This window comes from Danio rerio, chromosome 8 (assembly GCF_052040795.2).
Source record: "Danio rerio strain M-AB ecotype USA chromosome 8, GRCz13ab, whole genome shotgun sequence".
Lineage (NCBI taxonomy): Eukaryota > Metazoa > Chordata > Actinopteri > Cypriniformes > Danionidae > Danio > Danio rerio.
The window spans coordinates 41,748,319-41,771,906 of NC_141028.1; the positions used below are offsets into that span (position 1 = coordinate 41,748,319).

Consider the following 23,588-nt stretch of genomic DNA (forward strand, 5'->3'; position numbering starts at 1 on the left):
TACAACCACAACAACAAAATTAACAACTACAATTGAATGAATTTAATCTTTTTAAACATTCTTTTGTCCCTAAACATTCCCAAAACATTCTTTAAGGCCACACAAGAACGAATTTATTAATTGAAGTGGTCTTAAATCACAGTGTGTGATGTGTTCCCCTGGAACAAGAGGTCACTCTGTTCACGGAGCATTTATCAGAAGGAAAGGAGTGGTGGGGTGGGCTAGAGGACAGAGAAAGCTAAGGGTTTGTGTCAAGGTCAAACTGAGCATATATAAGAGAAATAGTATAAAAACACTGAAAGGAGGAAAGTCTCTTAAATAAAGCGCAGTAAAAGAGAAGTTTGCGAACAAGTGGGTATAAGACGTATTGAAGCATAAAACGTGTAGCCGGAGTAACTGGACAGTGAACAGATCCATCTGTGAGAATGAAAATCCACTGCTTGACTCTTCTTATTCTGTCTCTCTCAGCGATCAGCACAAAGGCCTTGTGGAGGTAAGTGAACATATTCCTTCTAAATGGAAAACAGCATCCTGCGTGGTTATATTTTTGCTGTTCAATTTCTCATAACTTTGGTATTTTATCATGGTACAAAGTAATTATTCATGAATCAAAGAATTTAATATGGCACTGTATGTCCATAATAATAGCTATAATGATAAAACAGTAACATGGTTTAAAGCAGTAGTTTCCAACTGCGGGCCAACTTCTAGGCCTCTTCTGCTCTGCACATTTTGCATGTCTTTCTTATTTAACACACCTGATTCATATCACAAGCTTGTAAGCAGACACTCCATGAACAGGCCCTTGTATGTAAAATAAGATAGACATGTGCAGTGCTAGAGTTCTGACTGGAGTTTAGGAGCAGCTGATTTAAACATCATGTACCATTGAAGCCTTTTTGCATGTGCAGGTGGACATTTGTTTTACTCATTGTTAAATATCTTTCCTTGCTTAACTACTGTAAGTTTTTTTTCCAAGTGGGGTCTGGGGAATGTAAGGAAAAGTAAAAGGACGCTAAGAGATTTTTTTTTTTTTTTTTAATTTCGGGCGAAAAGATTAACTGCAGTTAACTGCATCCAAAATAAAGTTTTGTATTTGCATTATATATTGTATGTGTATTGATTATGTATATAAACTGTAGGCATACAGTGCTCAGCATAAATAAGTTTAGAACACTTTTAACTTAATATTTTCCATAGGATGCTTTACAATAATATATTTGTGCATAACAGATTTGTCAGTATCAAAGCTCAAACTGGAACCATCTAACAAATAAGTAAGATCACAGACCAGAAATTAGTACATCAAAAAAACTATGTTGGTGTAAAATTAATAAACAGGAAAAAAACTAGATAAACAAATAAAATAAATAATTTACTGGAAGTTTTGTAGTTTGAAATTTTATTTTTGCAATAACTCTTTAAAATTTAAATGTATTATCTTTCTAAGATGTTTGGAGACCAAACTTTTATTTTTAATGAATATAACTGTTTAATAAAACTTTATTGTTTAAACGCGCCAAAAATATTGGCTATACTCACTGAGAAATGGCTCAAAAATAATAATTAAAAGGGCGATGTACTCATTTATGCTGAGCAATGTATATATATATGTGTGTGTGTGTGTGTGTGTGTGTGTGTATGTGATGTATGATAAAAATGATACATCTATTTGAATATATATATATATATATATATATATATATATATATATATATATATATATATATATATATATATATATATATATATATATATATATATATATAATCTTTATTTTGGATGTGACTAATCATGATTAATCATTGTGCAGCACTAAAAATAAACCTTTATATTTTATATTATGTGAAAAAATAAACAGCTAATCAACAATTTTAGTTTTTTTATGGCAAATGTTTTGGCAAATATCAAATATATGCTAAATACCTTTTGCAAATATGTAAATGACTTATGGAAATTTGTTTTTTAAATTTAAATTAGAGACAGTATTAAATTTTCAAATGTCAAAATAGATAGCAAAATGCTATTTAAATGGAAAGTTTTTTTTAAATACTAAAATGTACTAAAATTAAAATTTTAGTACAATTGTACACAAAATTGTCATTTTCACACATTTACTCATCCCCTTCTTGCTCCAAACCTGTATGACTTTTTTTTTTTTTTTTGGTTTATGGTGTTTTGAAGAATGCTTGAAATCAATAGTCATTACATGTTGTTGGCTGATGTCATATTTCACTACTTTGTATTCTTGATGTTTTTAAATATAAATATCCAAAAACAAATTAATAAATAAAAGCAACACAACTTTCTCTCTAGGATAAAACTGAAGAAAATGCCTTCCATACGAGAAACTCTCAAGGAAATGAGCGTCACACCAGCTCAAGTGTTATCTGAGATTATGCCAAAATATCAAGAACCATCACCCACAAACGGCACAGCTCCGACACCTCTGATCAACTACTTAGATGTAATTACTGGATAGAGATACATTTTCAGCGCCTGTATGCAGTACATGTAATTTACAGCTTTCTTGTTTTTCAGACTCAATATTTTGGTGAAATCAGCATTGGTTCACCAGCACAGATGTTCAACGTTGTGTTCGACACGGGTTCTGCCAATCTCTGGGTTCCCTCACACAGTTGTTCTCCTTTATACACAGCCTGCTGTAAGTCTTACTGTAAAAAATATCTGTAAATTAGCAATTTTCCATATTGGCATTATGGGAATCTTTTTTCCAACAATTTTTAACCTTGAAAAGTAAAAAAAAAAGTAACCTTTATAATCATTTCTAATAGTTTGAATTGATATATTGTCTTTGTTGGTGTTGTATATTAGGCTTAAAAAAACTTGTTATAAACTGCTAGTAGATTTTTTGTTATTTTACAGACTTATTTCTCTATATATTATTTCTGTCACATTACATCACATTACACATTTTTTAACTACTACAATGTCAATAAAAGTCACTTTGTTAAAGTGCATAGTTGAATTTTCAACATCAAAAGTCAACTGAGCAGAAATCAACATCTTATAATGCAGTTCACATAAAAGCAATTGTAAATAAAACACTTGTGAATATAGAAAACACTTGTAAATCACAAAATAATAAATGAATTAATAAATATTTTTTACAGAGTAGTTGTTGTAAAATTTGACCCTGGACCACAAAACCAGTCACACAATTATATTTGGCTATATATTGTATGGTTCAAACTGATAGATTTTATCTTTTATTTAAACAATAATTAGGGTCTTAAGTAAATATAATATTCCATGAAGATTTTTTTTTGTATATTTCCCACACTGTGAATTCTAATAAGTTCAGACTACTTGAATGATTTGAGGTAAATGATTCTCTTAGTTTGTTTAAGTTATGGGAAATGGATAACTCAATTAATTGAGTTGACCAAATGTGCTCTCTTCATTGAATTAACTTAAATGTTTAAGTATAGATGGCTAATAGATTAAACTTCTAATTTGTTCAGCTTTTATATTCTTTACTTACTCACTCGCCATTTATATCGAAGTTGATATTTAGCTGCACCTTGTTGGTGTTTCATAACATCCAATTTTTACGAGGTGGGTCGATAGCCCAACTATCAACCCCCAACCTGTTGGAGGAGACACACATACACTACAGACAATTCAGCTTACTCAATTCCTCTATAGCGCATGTCTTTGGACTTGTGGGGGAAACCAGGGCACCCAGAGGAAACCAACGCAAACACAGGAAGAACATGCAAACTTGACACAGAAATGCCAACTGACCCAACAGGGACTCAAACCAGCGACCTTCTTGCTGTGAGGTGACAGCGGTACCCACTGTGCCACCATGTCACCCCTGCATGTTTATAAATTAATCTATAACTTTTCTCTTTCGTCAGATGGGTTCAGGTAGTGCCACTGCCCTGCTGCGCTTCAGCAAAATTCAGCCTCACAAGCAAAATAATGACCTTATGTCATATAACATATATTGACCAAGTAGTGCGGTAGTCAAGGCAGAATTTCAAGCACAACCAATCATTTTAAACAGAGACTTGATGAATTGTTTGAATAAATAAAAATTATTTAAGTTTAGAGAACTTAAAATATTAATCAAAATTTTTTTTCCTGTCCATTGATTAGGTTAAACACAGTTTTGATACCAAAACTTGGTATTTTAAGTAATGTCAAGTTACAGTAAATAAAATCTTTAGTAATGACAAGGTTTACAGTGTACTGTAAATTATATCAAAACCTAATATTTATTTGTAATATGCACTGCTAGGCACTTCAGTTTAAAAGCTTTAAATAGAATATTCTAAATATTTAGATTTTTTTTTGCGGAATTTGAATAGTTGCATCTCAGCCAATTATCTTGCAATTAAAAAAAAAAGGATTTCTGCTGCTTGTTCAAACTACTTATTTAAAATGAGCTGAAACAACAAAATTTTTGAGGTTTATTGGGAAATGGAATTGTTTATGTTCAATCCACAAAAATTTGTCAGGTTAACTTAATTTGTGGGCGACGCCGTGGCACAGTAGGTAGTGCTGTCACCTCACAGCAGGAAGGAGGCTGGGTCGCTGGTTCAAGCCTCGGCTCAGTTGGTATTTCTGTGTGGAGTTTGCATGTTCTCCCTGCGTTCGCATGTTCTGTGTGCGTTCGCACAGTCCAAAGACATGCAGTACAGATGAATTGGGTAGGCTAAATTGTCAGTGTATAAGTGTGTGTGTGTGTGTGGATGTTTCCCAGAGATGGGTTGTGGCTGGAAGGGCATCCGCTGCGTAAAAAACTTGCTGGATAATTTGGCGATTCATTCGGCTGTGGCGACCCTGGATTTATAAAGGGACTAAGCCGACAACAAAATGAAATGAACTTAATTTGTGTTGGGACAACATGAATAAATTGTGTAACTATGGAAATGTTAATTAATTCAGCTTTCAGGTGACGTATAATGCCTTATATAATGTATAATAATTACATCAGATGAGGTAAAAAAAAAAGATACTTATGACTGATGTTTTTGTTCTTCAGTGTCACATATTATCTACACTGTAAAAATACACCATATTTTGTGTTTTCCATTTATTTACTGTTGTGAATTGCATTATAGGATGTTGATCTCTGCTCTGTCGACTTTTGATGTTAACAATTCAACTCAAGATATTGAGAAACAAGATATTGCTTAAGATATAATATATAGAAAACAAAGTTTGTAAAATTACAGAAAATGTATTGGCAGCTTATTACCAGGTTTTTGCAGCATATATACACCAACCCAGACAAAATATCACTTTAATTAATTAAATATGAACTGTAAACCCTAATAAGTTGACTGAGCGAAATTAATTGAGCAAACTCGTTGCCTCAATTTAATAGAGTTACGGAGCCTCCCAAAACTTGCATAATTAAGTTTATTTAACTTGCGGTTTGGTAGATTAAATTGTTCAGTTCAGTTTCTGTGTCTGTGTGTGTAATTATATACTATGAAGAAATGTCTAAAAGAAAAATAAGTAGCCATTTATTCCCAATATGGTGAATAATTATACACAAAGCCTTGTTTTTTGATTAAAAAAAGACCTTGCTAAAAGGTTGCACATATTAAAATTTTACAGTCAAGACTGCATTGAAAACGACCTATTTTTTTTTCAAAGGATTAATCGTGATATTGAGCTTACTATACTTGAAATCTTAAGTTTATGCATTTTCATTGTATATAAGTTAAATTAACTCCAAAATGCTAAATTTTAAGTAATGTTCTGTCAACTTTACTTGATTGTTTAAGTAAAGACAACATTAGGGTTTACAGTGTGGTATACTAAAAGTCACTGTTTCAAACTTTTCAAGGAAAAAAAATACTAATCACAAAATATGAAAATTTAAATTCAAATTTGTCAACTTAGATACTTTTTTTTTTTTACAGTGTACATGTCTAAAAACTAAAACAACAATTGCACATTTGCATCTTCCTTTCTTTATTTGTTTTTTTAGTCACACACAACAGATATGATGCTTCCAAATCCCTCACACATATTTTCAACGGCACAGGATTCTCCATCCAATATGCTTCTGGAAATGTCCGGGGCTTTCTGAGTGAGGACGTGGTTGTGGTGAGTAACACAAATCAATTTTCACACAGATTTTCTATTATAAATCTTGATTCATCAAATGATTTTTAATGGAATGCGTGCACTAGGATGGTATTTTTATGGTTCATCGGATCAAGCGAAATATATTGGTAGTCATCTTGATTGCCAAGTCGTACAGAGTTACGAGATTTATGCACAACCAAGTCCAGATTCTTATGCACCATATTTGACCTGCAATACAGATGGAATGCTTATAGTGTGTAAGGACAAGAATCATAATTACAAAAAGGAAATGACTTGACCTCTCTCATCTTTAGGTGGGCGGTATCCCAGTGGTGCAGGTTTTTGCAGAAGCCACAGCTCTTCCTGCAATCCCCTTCATCTTTGCCAAATTTGATGGAGTGCTAGGAATGGGCTATCCAGATGTGGCCATTGATGGAATTACTCCTGTGTTTGATCGGATCATGTCTCAGCATGTTCTGAAAGAGAATGTTTTCTCGGTGTACTACAGCAGGTGAGCATCAGCCTTTATGTATAGTAGCAAAGAAAGTGAGACAGACAAATTTCATGATAGAGGAAATGGTTAAAGGTCACGTGAAGTGCTTTAAAATGTGCAGATTTGTTCGATTTGTGACATAATTTCTATGTAAAGATGAAGACAGGGCAGGATAGGGTAGCTCCTCCACTCTTAAGAAAAAAACAAAAAAAACAAAAAACAGCCAATAGTGTGTGGTTTTTATGACAGATATGCCAGTGGGAGAGGTTGAGCTCAAGAGCATCATATGAAAAATGTCTTGAAGGTGGCGGGGCATGTGAGATACTATAGAGCATTTGATTGGTCGGAAGATTTATTTAAAAAATCATGCAAGAATAGAGAGATAAAACATAGTTTTTTATTTTATAAGTGTAATAATAAAATACAAAGAAAAAGAAAATTACATGAATCACGCTATTACATAGGGCAAAAACAAAGAAAAGCCCAAAAAGGGATTATAGCTTGTCCTTAAAAAGGTTATCATTAGGTATGTCAAATATTTTGTGCTTTTCTTGTTCTTTTTAAGTTTAAGAGAGAAAACAAGAAAGTCAAACACTTGTAGATGGGTATAGTGGTTGGCAACATCAACAGCCTGAGGTATCAAGACGTGTGTTGACCATTACATTACAAACCACAGGAAAGGGCAAATTCTTCAGCAGGATAGCGCTCCTTCTCATATTTCAGCCACCACATTAAAGTTCCTGAAAGCAAAGAAGGACAAGGTGCTCCAGGACTAGCCAGCCCAGTCATCAGACATGAACATTATTGAGCATGTCTGAGGTAGGATGAAGGAGAAGGCATAGAAGATCAATCTAAAGAGTCTGGATGAACTTAGGGACGCAAGAACGCTTTCTTTGCCATTCCAGATGACTTTTTTAATAAGTTATTTGAGTCATTGCAGAGATGTATGGATGCAGCAGTCCAAGCTCATCGAAGTCATTTAAAATATTAATTAATTATCCACTGCACCATTACTTTATATTCTGTACTGTACATTATTTCTGTTAAGTGACAAGACTTTTGTCTAAGCAAGTCAGACCTCACTGTCCTAATGAATTTTTTTTTAAATCAAGGCATGATCATATTTTATTTTGCTAAAATATTTTTTTTTCGAGAGGCTTTTGCTTTTAAAATAAGCCACTACTAATGCCAAATGACCAACTAGAAGTCAAGTTATTATTTGTTGTTCATAAAATTTGGATAGGCAACAAGACTTTTGTCAAGTAGTGTATAAAAAAAATTAAGATTTAAGCCATTTTTTTATATATAAATAAAACATTTTGCAATAAATATTAAAAAAAGTTACAATGAATTTAACAGATAATATTTAGCATTTTCATAATAAAACAAACATCTCTGAGGACAAAAAACATTACAAAATGTGTCACTAATGTAAAGTCATGCACAAGGGAGGTGCGGATCCAAATGCAGGGTTTATTATCCAGGGAATGGTCAGGCAAGCAACAGTCAAAACAGGAGCAAACAGATGTAAATAGGCAATTCAGAGTCATGGTCAATTAGCAGGCAAATGGTCAGTACAGACAGGCAGCGAGCCATGTAAACAAACAAAGCAAAACACAGAAGGCAAGAAAATGAAAACGCGTCGTAATGTTCACTATTTGGTTTAACAAGACTCAGCAAAGTATGCGTGTTTGTGTGCTGTTTAAATAATCCAACTAATCAGTCTTGTGCAGCTTCAGCTGTTTGAGTAATCAAATGGGATCAGGAACCGGTGTGTGTGTGTGTGTGTGTGTGTGTGTGTGTGTGTGTGTGGTGCTTGACTGAAACTTGTAGTTCTTGAAATATCGGATTTGTAGTCCGTTAGTGATCTGTGTGTATACCAGTAATCTGCACAGGCTGGACCGCAGGTCACTGTGACAGTCACATTTTTAAACCTAAAAATATGAGAGCTTAACTCAACAAAAAAAACTGTTTGCAACACCACATTCAAAAAACTAATAGGGAACTAATGGCAAATGACCAAATCAACTGTAGCATGCTAAATTGATAAATTAACAGAATACATTTTGTGAAAAAAAAAATGTTAATATGAATCTCATCTTTATTCATTATTAATTAAAAACCTTATTAGAAAATGCTTTCCGCGCTTACATATAAAAGAACCCCAGAAGAATTCACATCTGGGGGTTATTCTTTTCAGTCCAAATATTTAGCAAATGTGGCTGTTATTACACTTCCAATCAAAAATATCAATAACACTTAATGGTCACACTTTATTTTGATGGTCCATTTTTTTTAAATTAAATTAAATTGCAGCTAATTCTTATTAGAGTATAAGTAGACTGTTAGGTTGGGGTTAGGGTTAGTGTAAGTTGACATGCACTTGCAAAGTTTCTTATAGTCAGGTAAATGTCTGTTGAAGGAACAGCATCAAACGATATTAAGCAAACAGTCTACTAATACTCAAATGGACCATCAAAAAAAAGTGTTACCCACCTAAATGTAGAGCTGTATAATCACCGTTAGCTTTATTAAACAAAATATAATTTTCAACTAACTGTTTTAAACTGGTTAAATTAGCTTCTATGTGGTTGGAAAGTTACAGAGATTCATGAATTGCTCATAGCTTGCCAACATCATTGAACACAGATAAAAAATACAACTGAAATGATTATTAAACCACCTAGAGAGAAAAAAAACTTTATTTTTGTTATAAACTTTATTTTCTGTCATAATTAGGTCGGAATTATTTCAAAGAAATATTCTGTCGAGGAGAAGCCATCAAATCTGATTTTCCGCTAAAGAAGACATTGCTGATGAAAGTTGGATAAAGAAACAAGTAACTTGCCAGGCAGGAAATTACTTTTCAGTAAAAAATGTATAGAACACCAAGACTATTAAATATATGATTAGAAATGAAAAAACACTTTGATACTGGATTTGCAAGGCATCTTTTCAACCAGTTTACTTGAAAGGTTTTCACAGTATTTTCGAAATTCCGAAAATCCAAGCCACCTTTGCTCTTAGGGTTAGAAAGCATTTCTTTTTTTCTTTTAGTTTATAAGGTTTATTTTTCCAGATGAAACTCAAAAATATTAATTTCCTTTATAGCTTTAAACAATAAACAAAGAAAGAGTATACAAAGCGAGAGAAGCCTTTCGCCTTAGATAGAACTTTTCCATATATAGAGAAAGATCTCTCTGAAGCCATGCATTAAATATATATTTAGCTAATTTTATCAGAAAAATGTGGTCTCATGAAAAAATAATGGACACCTTCACGATGGACGTCCAGCGTTCTCTAGGTTCCGGCGCCTAGGCTGCAGCTCTGCACAAGAAGTTTGGTCTTGCCCAACTGAGCCTGGTTTCTCTCAAGTTTTTTTTTCCTTTACTTTCGTCAATTGCTGAATTCATTGCCACTGTCACCACTGGCTTGCTTGGTTTGAGACTTGGAGAGCTGTGCATCAATAGATTGCTCTTCAGTGATTGGAATTCAGCAGTGAAAATTAAACCACACTGAACTGAACTAAACTGAACTTCAACTCTGAAAACTGGATTGACAGTTTCAATTTACTAGAACTTCTAATTTTGTTCAGCTGCTTTAACACAATCAATTAAATTAATTGAATGAACAGGTTTTTCAATTTTAATCTCCCTATCAAAAATAAAATTCATTTTAAATCATGATCTTGGTTAATTCTTAGCCAAAGTAACTCTGGCAAAAAATAAATAAAAATGAGGTGATTGGGCAGCCCCTAATTCTTCGATAAACATTGAACGATAAATTTTGAACCACTTTGAGGTATCAAAATTATCAATCAATGTGCTGCTGATATCTTTATAAAACATATTTGTAGTATCTATAAAAGTTCTGCCAAATCCAAATAGTTTTAGGGTATAAAATTTGAAATTATTTTCTATAGAATCGAATGGTTTACTGAAGACTAAACAGTGTACCAATCCATCTGAATTAATCATTAGTCAGAAGATATGATTAGTAACTAAAGTATGAGGTGACATAAAAAAAAAAAACTTGATATATTTACAGGTGGAAGGGACAAACTGCAAATGCAAATTCTGTCGCTGTTTTGGATACACTGGATTACATATATGCTTAAGACTAACGCACTGATACAAACATCTGAATACTTTTTGAATTCACAGGGACAGGTAAAACTTTTTATGAATATGGGCCATTTATGTATACAACAGCATTCTGGGGGCCTGAAATGCAACCTAGTAAAATTAGTCTTTGTGCAAGTTTTGAAAAGGATACTGTTATCATCTCAGTATAAAGTAGAATTTCTTAAAAATTTTTTGACAACTATTAGTCTTGAAATTGACACTAACATAAGACACTAAATATTTTGTATTAATTTGTTTTCTTAATAATTCAGAATTTTATCATTAATTATTTTAGTTTCAATAAGTTGTTCAATAATGATATATTAGAAGACGTTTACATTGTTACAAAAATATTATTAAATAATCAGTTTTTTTTTAATAAAATTTTTGAATATGTTTTTTTAAACTAATATAATTATTCAACTTTTAAATACAAGTTAAAGAAATGGCTAAAAATCAAGTTTGTAATCATGTGTAATTCTTTTGTCTACAATTATAAGAAATTATTATTACATATCTCTTTGTCATTTGTAAGTTTACTGTTTTTGTATGATGATGTGTATTTTGATTTTAGATTGCCTTTTAAAATCTAGCAGGGGGGAACAGATGAAAATTAGCCTTTGTGGCTAACTCTGGCTTATTTACAGTTTTACTTTTTATTAATGAGCATTGTACCTGTTAAATAAAATAAATTCAAATTTAAATATTCCTTTAATCCTCAATATTCTAAATGTTTCAAATAAACTATTGATCGCCGTAATTGCTTTCAAAATTGCTAATAATTATTATTATGATATTTTAGACATTTTAGAATTCTAAAGACTGGGCAAATTACTGCCTTAAATAAAAAAAAAAAACAACAACTTTTAACTATAATTACAACTTAATAGATTGATTTTTTTTTAATTAAATGCTGCTGTGAAGAGCATAAGGTAAAGCTATAAAAATTACATAATTTAACATACTATAGAATTGTTTTTATGTAATTCTATAGTAACATTTCAAGCAGAGCATATTTGAAAAGCTCAATTTTAAATGTGCTTAATGCGTACATGTACTAATAAATCATTAAAAAATACCTGGTTGCAAGCCAGACGTATACTAAAACATTTATTTTTGTCTGTATCTATAAGGGACCCAACACATATCCCTGGTGGAGAGCTGGTGCTGGGGGGCACAGATCCGAATTACCACACTGGACCTTTCCATTATATAAACACCAAAGAGCAAGGCAAGTGGGAGGTCATCATGAAAGGGTACGAATATAATCATCATCAATTACACAAAACAATAATGATTTCTTTCTGACATTCCACATCTGCTTTGCATCACGCTTTTCACAAATACTTCTGCTTGTAATAGATATCCTATATCAGTTAATGCAAGATCTCCGGTAGCCATTCGTTTTTAATTTTGACCAGAAACTCAAACCGTTTCCAGAGAGGTCCTTACTCTGTCCTTTAAAGAAACAGCTGACCCGAAAATCAATCATGTGGCCACGCTTATGTCGTTTTAAATCTGCATTACTATTTTTTTCTTTCTTGAAATACAAGACATACTTTTGAAGTTTACAGTGTTAGATGTCCATTTCCATACATTTTCTGTGAAGAGCTTTTAAGCTTGAAAAAACTGACACAAGGCCCCAAAAAGGTGCCAAACTTTTTCCATATTACTTCTTCAATATCTGCATGTGACTACTGCATTTTAAATTATGGGTTGCACTTGTGGTTTGGGTGGCTTCCATTTAACCTAACTGAAACATATCACTTCAATTAATAAAATAATCCATTTACCGTACATAGTGTAAACCAAGTGACAGATGTGTTTGGGTTTGTGCTTTGTTTTTACACATCATTAAAATATCATTACAGTACTATTGGATGTGGCATTATAGTACAAGCCTAGTTGTGGCCAAAGTTTTTTGCATTTTGTTCCTCCAGATTATTTTAGCTTTGTTTTAGCTATACAGTACATTCAAGAACACTTGCCTACATTATTGCTGCAGAAAGACTCAAAGAGTTATTCATGGTCAAATTCTAAGAAATTGCCTTTTAATACCTTATGGATGAACTGTGAGGAGAATAATGGCACCTCTGTAAGGCAAGGCAAGGCGAAGCAAGTTTATTCATATGGCACATTTCATACACAGTGGATATTCAAAGTGCTTTACATAAACAGGAAAAAAGAGACACGTATACAAAAATAAAAACAAAGAATAAAAATGATCAAAAACAGATTAAAATGTGTTTAAAAAGGTTTTAAAAGAATGAAAAAGAAAAAAAATAGACCTAATAGTGCGATCTGTTTGACGTAGCACAGTGCTCATTCAGTAAAGGCACAGCGAAACGTGTTTCAGTCTTGATTTGAATGTGCCCAATATTGGAGCACATCTGATCATTTCTGGAAGCTGATTCCAGCAGCAGGGGGCGCAGTAGCTGAAGGTAGATTAGCCCTGCTTTGACTAAACCCTTGGAATTTCTATCTTAATTTCGTCCTAGTGATCTGAGTGATCTATAAGGTTTGCATTCAGTGGGAATATATGTAATGTATTTGAGGTCCTATAGGTTAGGGCTATTCATTTGGCTCCCCGCGGGCCGAATTTGGCCCCCGAGGCACTTTGTTCTGGCCCTCCAAACAGTGTGACCAAGACATCAAAAATAAATTTAGTTCAGTCGACAAATGGCCGCTATAGGTATGAAGTTACGTGCGTCTGTTCAATAACAGCACGAGCTGCAGTTAAAGGCTGCACAGAGCGTGAGTCACCATAAGCGAGTGGTGCGGGCAGCTGAAAACATATTTGTAGAAAAGGCTATTAGTACTATGCACTGATATCGTAAATAAGGATGTAACGATTAGCCAATTTCACTATTAACTGCGATTTAATTCGTCACAGTTTATTAATAGTAAACCTTTCTCTAAACCGCATTTCTGTTGCACTGAACGAAACGAAACCGCTGCAGAATGCCAAGTTGCCTGTGTGCTTATTTTAAGTTTGAAGTACACCGAGGCTAATACACATGCACACAGGATTAACTATAGCAGCGGCCGTTCCCATATCACGTCTTTTCCGCTTGCAAGTTTGTTATTTCTAATGTAAGAATATATGACAATATGCGGGTGCCATCAGAGCGACACTCTTACATCTTTCAGGGCGCACGCAGTAGAAAACATCTCACGGTGAGAGTTGTGCGTGATCTTTCAGTGCAATGTAAACAAAAGATATGTTACACGAATTATTATTAAAATGATTATGTATGCAAGAATGCAGATGACAACAACAGTTAATCTAAATAGCTACTTATCTAATATAAAGCTTGAATTTACATTAGACGTGATAACAGTGAAAGTATGATTATTCTTCCCACAATATAATTGTACAACCAAAATCTATAATTGTTGCATCACTAATTGTTATGCAGTTCAAAACATAACATATGACTGTGTCTGAATGTAGAAGAAGCCTCTTTCAGCAATGCACTGCTTTTGTTGTGCTCTGAAATACATTTGAATGTTTGTAAAAAAAAAAGTCTATTGTACAATGCACTGATATTATGTAGTTTCAAAATATAATATATTAACATTTTAATGTAGAAAAAGCTAACGTGGCTGTCTTAAGGAGCAAAAATAAACAGCATGTGGGCCCTTATATGCTGTTGTGTCATCACTCATATCTTTTCGGCCCTTTGTTTGGGATGCTTTTCATGAACCGGCCCCCATGACATACTAATTAAATAGCCCTGTCCTAGGTCATTTAGTGATTTATAGACAAGTAGTAATACTTTAAAATTTATTCTGAGTGTAACTGGGAGTCAGTATAAAGACCTGAGACCTGAGGTTCTGGTCAGAATCCTGGCAGCAGCGTTCTGGATGAGCTGCAACTGCTGACTGTCTTTTTAGGAAGGCCAGTGATGAGTCCATTACAGTAATCCATCCTGCTGCTGATAAAAGCATGTACAAGTTTCTCTAAGTCCTCACATCTAATTCTTGCAATGTTTTTGAGATAATAGTACTGTATGCTGATTTAGTTACTGCTTTAACATGAATGTATCTAATTTTTCCACAACCAAAATGACATCACTTACCAGACCTATTTTCGAACTCAACATGCAGTCAATTATGCTTCACAGTTGTATAATCACCAACTGATGTGAATATTTTGTGTAATTGAGCCAATTATGGCAAAAAAACAAACAAAACAAAAACAGCTGGATGTTCATTGAAAACAGCTGGCGAAAAACATACGATAACATTATATATTGTACTCTAAAGCCAATGCCATCTCAAAAATAGCCTTTTTATTATGTATTATTTAGTAGTATTTTTATGTAGAAAGAAGAAAGCAATTTTAATTTTGAGTTGCTAAAACAAAGCATCTTATAATTTATGCAAAGCATCTTGGGTAAGAAGCAAAAGAAATGTGAATATTACAAGTAGGGCAAATTGACACATTTTCAATTACTAGAAGTGTCCTCGAAAACCTGCCAAACCCCAGCTACAGCCATTTCACCCTGCAGCCCAAGACCAATTACTCACTGAAGCTAAGCAGGGCAGTGCCTGGTTAGCATCTGGATGGAAGACCACATGGGAAAACTAGGTTGCTGTTGGAAGTGGTGATAGTGAGGTCAGCAGGTGGTGCTCAACCCAATCCCTAGTCTAAATGTGTCAGTAAAGTGAAGGGGACACTATACTGTCATAGAGGGCTGTCTTTCCGATGGGATGTCTTACCAAGGTTCATGACTGTGGTCATTAAAAATCCAATGGAACTTCTCATAAGGACTAGAGGTGTAACCCAAGGGTCCTGGTCAAACTCCCTCCATAAGCCCTTACCCATCATGGCCTCCCAATCATCCCCATCCACCGAATTGGCTTAATCACTGTCTCTTCACTCCACCAATAGCTAGTGTGTGGTGAGTGCACTACCCCATATCTTGTGGTGGCCGTCGCATCATCTAAGTGGATGCTGCACACTGGTGGGGGTGTGGAGAGACCCCCCTCATGATTGTAAAGCGCTTTGTGTATATGGCAATACATGATAAATGTGCTATATAAATATGCATTACATTACAAATATCAGTATAAAATGCTGACTAACATAACATGCTGGTTATGTAAGCAGTTGTGTTGTCTATCAAGAGCTGCTTCCACTATATTAGTCAAGTCATCTTTATTTGTAGACTATAGCCTGGTTTATACTTCTGCGTCAAGTGACCGGCATAACCCACGGCGCATGCAGTGTGCGTAGCTGTGCATTTATACTTCTGCGCGCTGTCTCTGTTGGTCTGCATTAACACTTCTGAAGCGCTAGTGGGCAGTTTCTTCAGCGAGTTTCTTTGCTGATGTTTTGCTTTTTCTGAACACTTCCTGAATGTACAAGTGGCACAAACTTACTCATTTTGAGGCAGGAACCAGCGGACGTACAACAACTTTAACTATGAGGTAAACACAAAACAAAACTTTCCATTGGGAGCTACTTCACAAGACTCCACACTTGTAAACAATCGCACTATCGGGGTCGCGCCATTCGCGCGGCTTTCGGTCCTGCCCAGACTCGTCTACCAAGCGCTACCAAGCGGACCAATCACAGAGCTTGCGCTACGCGTCGTTGCGACTTGTAGTTACAATTTTTGAGAGGTGCACGTCAGCGATTTTGATGCAGAAGTATAAAACATCCTTATACAATGCAGAATTTATGCTTCAAAAATAAACAACCACCCCCCCCCCCCCCCCCCCCCACACACACACAGAGCCTGCAATGAGCTCGCAGCTTCGGGCAATACCTAAGCTAGGCTGAACCAGATCTGTTTAAATTTGATGAGTGCTGGGAAGGGTCTATTGTGCTCGCAAATGCATCATCATAGGCCTTGCAAGAGCATGTCTGTTGGGCATAAATAGTTTGAAACTAACATAATAAAGTATTAATTCATTCATTCATTCTTTCATTTTCCTTCGACTTAGTCCCTTATTTATAAGGGGACTCCACAGTGGAATGAACCACCAACTTATACAGCATATGTTTCACACATAGGATGCCTTTCCAGCCACAAAAAAAAAATAATAATTATTTGTGTTTAAATAAATTAATCAATGGGCTGAGGTACAGTTATCAATTTAAGGACCAAGATGATGTAGCACCGCTAGTCAGAGTCAGTGTGACATTTATGGTCTAGAACCAGCTTCTAATCATACAACTGTAGAAACTCACATGCTTGGCCAGACCAAATGACAGGGATGGGTCTAGGCTGGCCAGCTGACAAAACTGGGTTGAGTATTCCCACAAAACAAGAGTCGGCAAGTTCACAGTTTTGCAAATTTGCCTCTAGCCTTAATCAAACTCACATGAACCAGCTAATTAGGGGCTAAGAGTTGACGACAAGCAACAGACAGAGTTTTATATCAAGACTAAACTTGCCCACACATGCAGATCCTCATGGCTAAGGGCATGAAACAGTGAGAAAGGTCTGGATGCAGACTGGTTGCACATTCGAGCTGAGACTGCATGCTATGCTTTTAATGCACACACCTAACTCAAGCTCTAACCCTACCACTCACAGTGATGTCACTACCTCTGTTGAGTGCAATTTGCTCCATGTCACTGTGGTATTATACTGCATGGCCAACCTGCTCAGGGGAAGGTCACCAGAACCAGACGTGCACATTCGCATGTTATTTAAAATTAAACTATTCAGATGGCGCTCTGTGGTGCGGCAGAAATATGAACAGTGTCCTGAGTTGTAGCTGGGCACCACAGACAGCCGCCGACTTGTGGCGCTAATGTGCGTACCCCTATAGAAATCTATGTTTAGAATTTTAAAATCCATGGCGCTGCGTGGCTGTGCTGAAAATCATGAGCCCGATAGAGCAATTGTTGGAGATTTTTGTTTTTTTTTACCTTATTATTAAAGTTGTTGCATGTTTGCCAGTTCCAGCCTCTGATTGAGAGAGTTTGAGCTATTGTAGCGTTTATAAAAAAAAAAAAAACACCCACAAAGAAACGCAAAACAGAAGAACATGAAAATTTACTGCTAGCTCGCATTTCAGAAGTGTCATTGCAGAGCGACACAAACAGCGTGAAAATGCAAATGCATGGCTACAAGCAACACAGGCACTGGTCACACTGATCACTCAACGCAGAAGTATAAATCAGCCTTCATGCATACACCTTAATCTACAGAATTTTCAATGGAGTTTCTGCGCTTGCCTGCTACTCCTGATGGTGCTTGCATTTGAATGAGTCTATCATTTTTAGTTTACGCTATTAAACTTGATTAAAGTTTCATTAAATTACATCAGTGCTATAAAAGGAACCTGTGGCCTCACAGCAAGAAGGTCTCTGGATCACTGGTTCGAGCCGTAGCTCAGTTAGTGTTTCTGTGTGGAGTTTGCATGTTCTACCTGCATTGGTGAATTGGGTAGGCTAAATTGTCCGTAGTGTGTGAATGTGTGTGTGGATGTTTCCCAGAGATGGTTTGCGGCTGGAAGGGACTCCGCTGCTTAAAAACTTGCTGGATAAGTTGACGGTTCATTCCGCTGTGGCGACCCCGGATTAACAAAGGGACTAAGCCGACAAGAAAATGAATGAATGAATGAAAAGGAACCTTGTGACATTGAAAAAAGTGACATTAACCTTTCACTTGAAGTTTATCAGTGACAAAAAAAAACAGGCATGCGATTGGCTGCTTGCTATTGATATCCCACCTTTATGTGCACACGCGTATAAAATCAGGATCAAAGCCCGGATTAACAGAGAAAGTTAACAATTAGTCATGGTACCAATAAAGCCGAACTGCACTGATTTGGTTTTGTCAATTTCTTTGTTGAGAGATTGGTGTGACCCACGGCATCTGCCTTTTATTTATACTTCTGCATGCTGTTTGTGTCGCTCTGCAATAACACTCCTGAAACACCAACTGGCAGTAGGTTTTATTGTTCCTCTGTGTTGAGTTTCTTTGCAGGTGTTTTTCTTTTTTTCTGAACGCTAGTAGCTAAAACTAAGAGGCAGGATTCAGCAGACGTGCAACATCTTAAATCAATTGGTAAACACAAAACAAAAGTTTCCATTTGGAGCTCACACAGGACTCAATGCTTGGGAACAATCAGGCTCGTGACTCTCAGCACACCCATGCTTGTTAGTGCTACCAAGCCAACCAATCACAGAGCTTGTGATACGTGTTGTTGCGATGTGTAGTTACATTTTCTGAGAGGTGTGCGTCAGCCACGGTGAAGGGTATGCAACTGTGTGAAGGCTGATACAAAGAATAAATCAGCCTCAACCCTGTAATCATGAGTTTGTTCAGCCATCATCATGAAACAGGTACCAGTTGTGGATGCATCTAACCACTATCTAACCTTTTGCTTTCTATCTCTGTAGTTCTTCATTTTTAATCCAATAATAGCACACAATATTAGATTTTAAAATGAGAATCTGTTTGAATTACCTCAATTATACATTGTTTCTCTACAGGGTGTCGGTTGGGGCAGATATCCTGTTTTGCAAGGATGGCTGTACTGCTGTGATTGATACAGGCTCCTCCTACATCACAGGCCCCGCCTCCTCCATCTCCATTCTGATGAAAACAATTGGAGCCGTTGAACTGGCAGAAGGAGGGGTAAATTCTGCTTACCTAAGGTTACAGACATTCCCTAAAAATCGGTCTTCATGCAAGAGCGTACATATAATCTGCTAATAATTTGAAAATGGGTTAGAGAGAATAAGCCATTAAACCAGGGAACGTTTCATTCTGCACATAAATTATGAATCCACTGCCTAACTTTAGAAACTATAAAAACTGAAGAAGCCAAAATTTAAGACTTAAAAACAATATTATGATATCTCTAAATCTTAGCAGCAGTGGCAAGCTATCAAACGTCTCCAGAGTCATAAAAAATGAAAGTGTGTTCCAGTATACAAGGGATCTTTTAAAACATTTAGGAGTGCCAACTGATTGATAAGAGTTGAAGTCAGTATTAACGCAAGTCAGCGCAAATAGATGAATCACGTCCTTCCATTTACATCTTATATACCATTGCTATCGTTAAACAATACTTCTACAGCCAATGCCAGATGATATGAGCATTAAAACCTGTTTCTTATTGTTCTGTTTCCTTTTCCTGTTGCACAACTCCATGGGAACAGCTGCTTTGGTCTATCATGTTTGGCTGAGTCTCATAAATAACGTCTGAAGAGCGAATGGATTGATTGAAAGCTGATGTCGTTTTTTCTTCTATCGTCAATGTGGTTAATTTTCAGTGTAGAAAAGTGTTTGTTTCTTTCAAGTGTGAAGTTTGGTGTCAGTTTTGCAAAATGGTGCAGTACAATGTGTTCCTTGTGTGGCTTTTAGGCTATCATTCACCTTTTCTCTCTTTTTTGTTGTGTTTTCAGTATACAGTGAGCTGTAATGTGGTCAGGTTGTTGCCCACTGTTGCATTTCATCTTGGTGGTCAGGAATATTCACTCACAGATGAGGACTATATTCTCTGGGTAAGGACTTTTATGTAATGCACACACACTTACCGATTGCTTTATTAGGTATTTTGCTGGTGCTAACACCCCCTGATGTGTCTGACAAATAATAAATCTATCTAATCCACTTAATGTGACAAAAAAGTGACAAAGTTTTATGTTTCTCCCTTACTGAAAGAGGCAGATCTCGCCATAATGCTCTGTAATAAAGATCAGTGGTCTGCGCAGCTACTTTAAGCCAACACATATGATTAGTTAGAGGTGGTATCATCAATCCCTACTTGGCCCAGCCGGGACTCAAACCACCAACCTTCTTGTTGTGAGGCAACAGTGCTATGTAATTATATATATATGTTTCTAAATACATATTAATATTTCTTAATATAAATCAGTCAAGGCAGTCAAGTCAAACTTTATTTATAGAGCACTTTAAAAACACAGAAGTGAGCCAAACAACTAATACTTATAATTCATTATAAATAATAATAATAAATGTTTTATTTAAATTTGATGTAATATATTATAACACTATTATAAATGAATATATATTTATACTTTCTTTTGTTATTTCACATGGTGGATCTGCAATTAATTGTTATTATTATTTTTACAATATGTTTTCTATTTGATGCATTGTTTACACAATTTCATTCTAAACATATCTCACCCAATAACAAATGTAAAAGCTAACATATATCTAATTAATCGTTAATTTAAGATATAATTAGGATCTAACAAACAGTTTTCTGTTTGATCTATAAAAGGTTCTATGAAAATAATTAATCAAATATTTCAAACAATAGGATCAAAATCATAATACATTCATCAATAGGACACAATCTATACAAAGAATTTAACTCATCAATAAACAGAAGAAGAAGAAAAAAGAGATGTGACACTGCTTTTTGGCTTGTTTCCATGTGGTTCCTCTTGTGGTTTTTACTGCTCTTCTTCACTGACTTCCAGAGTCTTAATCAAAGAATATACAATCTATAAATATGGCATTACACTTTCTAAAAATGCCCTTGAAAGAATTTTTTAAAGGTGTACACTTGTATAGTACCTTAACAATGCCTTTATTATTTTGTGTAATTTGGAAGTAGAATTATTTACATTTAAGTCAGTTCTTTCATTAGATTTAGCCACTTGTTAAGAGCCTCCTCTTTTATTTCCAAAAATGAAACAAAAAAATAAAATCATTTATCAATTGTATTGTCAAGATGTCAAGGTGTTCACTTGTTTTATTATCATTTTAGTGTTTCACTGTGAACATTTTTATAAGTTTCAAGAAGGCTCTAATTCGACTCTATACTAAAGTGTTGTTTTCATTACAAAAATACAATTGCCGATTCTGTACTGAAAGTGGCCTTTTGTAAAGCATAGAAGTCTGGGATCTATTTCAGTTAGTGCAATGACTCTTTTCATTAAAAATAAAATGCCTCATCTTGTATTTGCATATTGTTTTCCAGATGCCTTCTCAAGTGTAGCATCTGTTTTGAGATTCATCAGTCAATGACACACATATGGTATTTGCCTTCGCTCTGTTAATGTCTCTTTCTCTTCTTTTGTTCTACCCTACAGCAGTCAGAGTTCGGGGAGGACATTTGTACTGTCACGTTCAAAGCATTGGATGTGCCACCCCCTACTGGTCCTGTCTGGATACTGGGGGCAAACTTCATAGCTCGGTACTACACAGAGTTTGATCGGGGAAACAATCGCATTGGCTTTGCACGAGCTGTCTGACAAGCGCTTGGTTTTCTGCTATTCTGAAAGTCGTATTGTTTTAACTTTAACACAAACCATAGGTCATATCAATGACAGATTACAGCTTTCATTTAGAAAAAAGAAGTGCACTTTAGCTTTACTTTTTTATCACTCATCACAAAAATAATATATTTTGAAACAGTATATTTAAGTGTGAACTGAACATAATCCTTCAGGGGATTTAGGCTGTGTTATTTACAATACAACTGATATATATATATATATATATATATATATATATATATATATATATATATATATATATATATATATATATATATATATATATTATAGTTTACATTTCTATAAAATTCAATTGGTTTTGTGCTATTTTCACCACGTTTAAGTATTTTTATTTCATTTACATTTCTCCTTATCTTTGAAATAGGGTTAACATTTACTGTGAATGCACAGGCATGTATTTAGAGACTTTATATGCTAGTTATTGCATCAAAACTAAACATTAAAAGCATAGCAACATTAAATGTAACTCTTTAAAAAAATGCTTGTTTCAACCAAAATTTGTGTCAAAATATTGACAAAATTAAACAATAAAAAAAAAAACAAAACAATGAAACCCAACTAATTGGGTTTGTCCATTTTTTTAAACCAAAATTTGGGTTAAAAGAGGACAGATTTTTTTTATAATAATGATGTAAAATGTTATTCTGAGGACATTTTTGACATATGAAAAAGTGTGTTCTAAGTATATTTTAGTGTGTAAATAAACAGTTATGAAAGATGTTTAAAATTATGGTGGTCTTTTGTTTTTTTAATATTATAACATCTGTAGTTGTTTCGATTCCAAATGTGCATTTTTTTATTGTTAGGATAGTGCTCATTTGAAAACTAGTTTTGATGATTTCGAAGATGGCACTTTCAGCACATTGGAAGTCCCAATAGTCTATTGTGAAAAGCAATTCAATTAACTTTTCTTCACAGCTATAAGTTATTTACTCCATACTAAAGTTTTTTTTTTTTTTTTTTTACTGCAATGTTAAGTTTTACAGCTTTAAAGGGCCATGAAACCCCCTGGTTTCAGCAGGGTGTTTTCACACCTCTACTTTGGAAAAAGTCAGAAAAGTGGGTGTGTCAAGCTATGGGAACTAAAGAGGGTATGGTGTGGGAGTGTCTATTTGGGCACCCGCTGAGTTTCAGAGTCAAAACACACACACACACGGGAGAAAGTGACTGTGTTTACATGGACATCTGTAGTCGAATTATTTGCCAAATTATTAAATGGTGGACTTTAACTGCAGTTTGGCTCTTTCATTCAGGGAATTCAGTCATGCCCCTCGCAACAAACGAGATATTCGATTCGAGGAACTGCTCTAAGCATGTATTTTTAATGCAATGTTTGATACCGCACAGCGAATGAAAGAAAAAAAAACCTCAGCATTTCCCGGAAACTTAGATGCACACAGCAGGTAGTGTCAGAAGGCCGCGTGTGTTATTCCGGTCACAAAATGCGGTGAAAATCCTACACCTGGTTAAAGTTTGGTTGTAGTGCTAACATGTTTACACTTGGCGCAATTGTTAGTTCGATACAAACAAACTGAATAAACAAAGAGCACTGGTCGCTCACTTACCAAATCTGTAGAGACAGGACAATCACCAGCAGCTAGAGCCGCATCTTTATTAAGAGGAGACAACAAGTGAATCCGGATCTCAGCGT

At 34.9% G+C, this 23,588-nt stretch overlaps 1 protein-coding gene across 2 annotated transcripts; it reads left to right on the plus strand.

The window, feature by feature from the left end:
- The first annotated feature begins 199 nt into the window (after positions 1-199).
- On the plus strand, positions 200-22,054 carry ren (renin). 2 transcript variants are annotated; one of them, NM_212860.1, is given in 9 exon segments: positions 388-493; positions 2,317-2,467; positions 2,542-2,665; positions 5,972-6,090; positions 6,387-6,583; positions 11,823-11,945; positions 19,151-19,295; positions 20,069-20,167; positions 21,731-22,054. In NM_212860.1, coding segments are annotated over 9 exon segments (1,188 nt in total). In that variant the 5' UTR covers positions 388-425; the 3' UTR covers positions 21,893-22,054.
- The last annotated feature ends 1,534 nt before the right edge of the window (positions 22,055-23,588 follow it).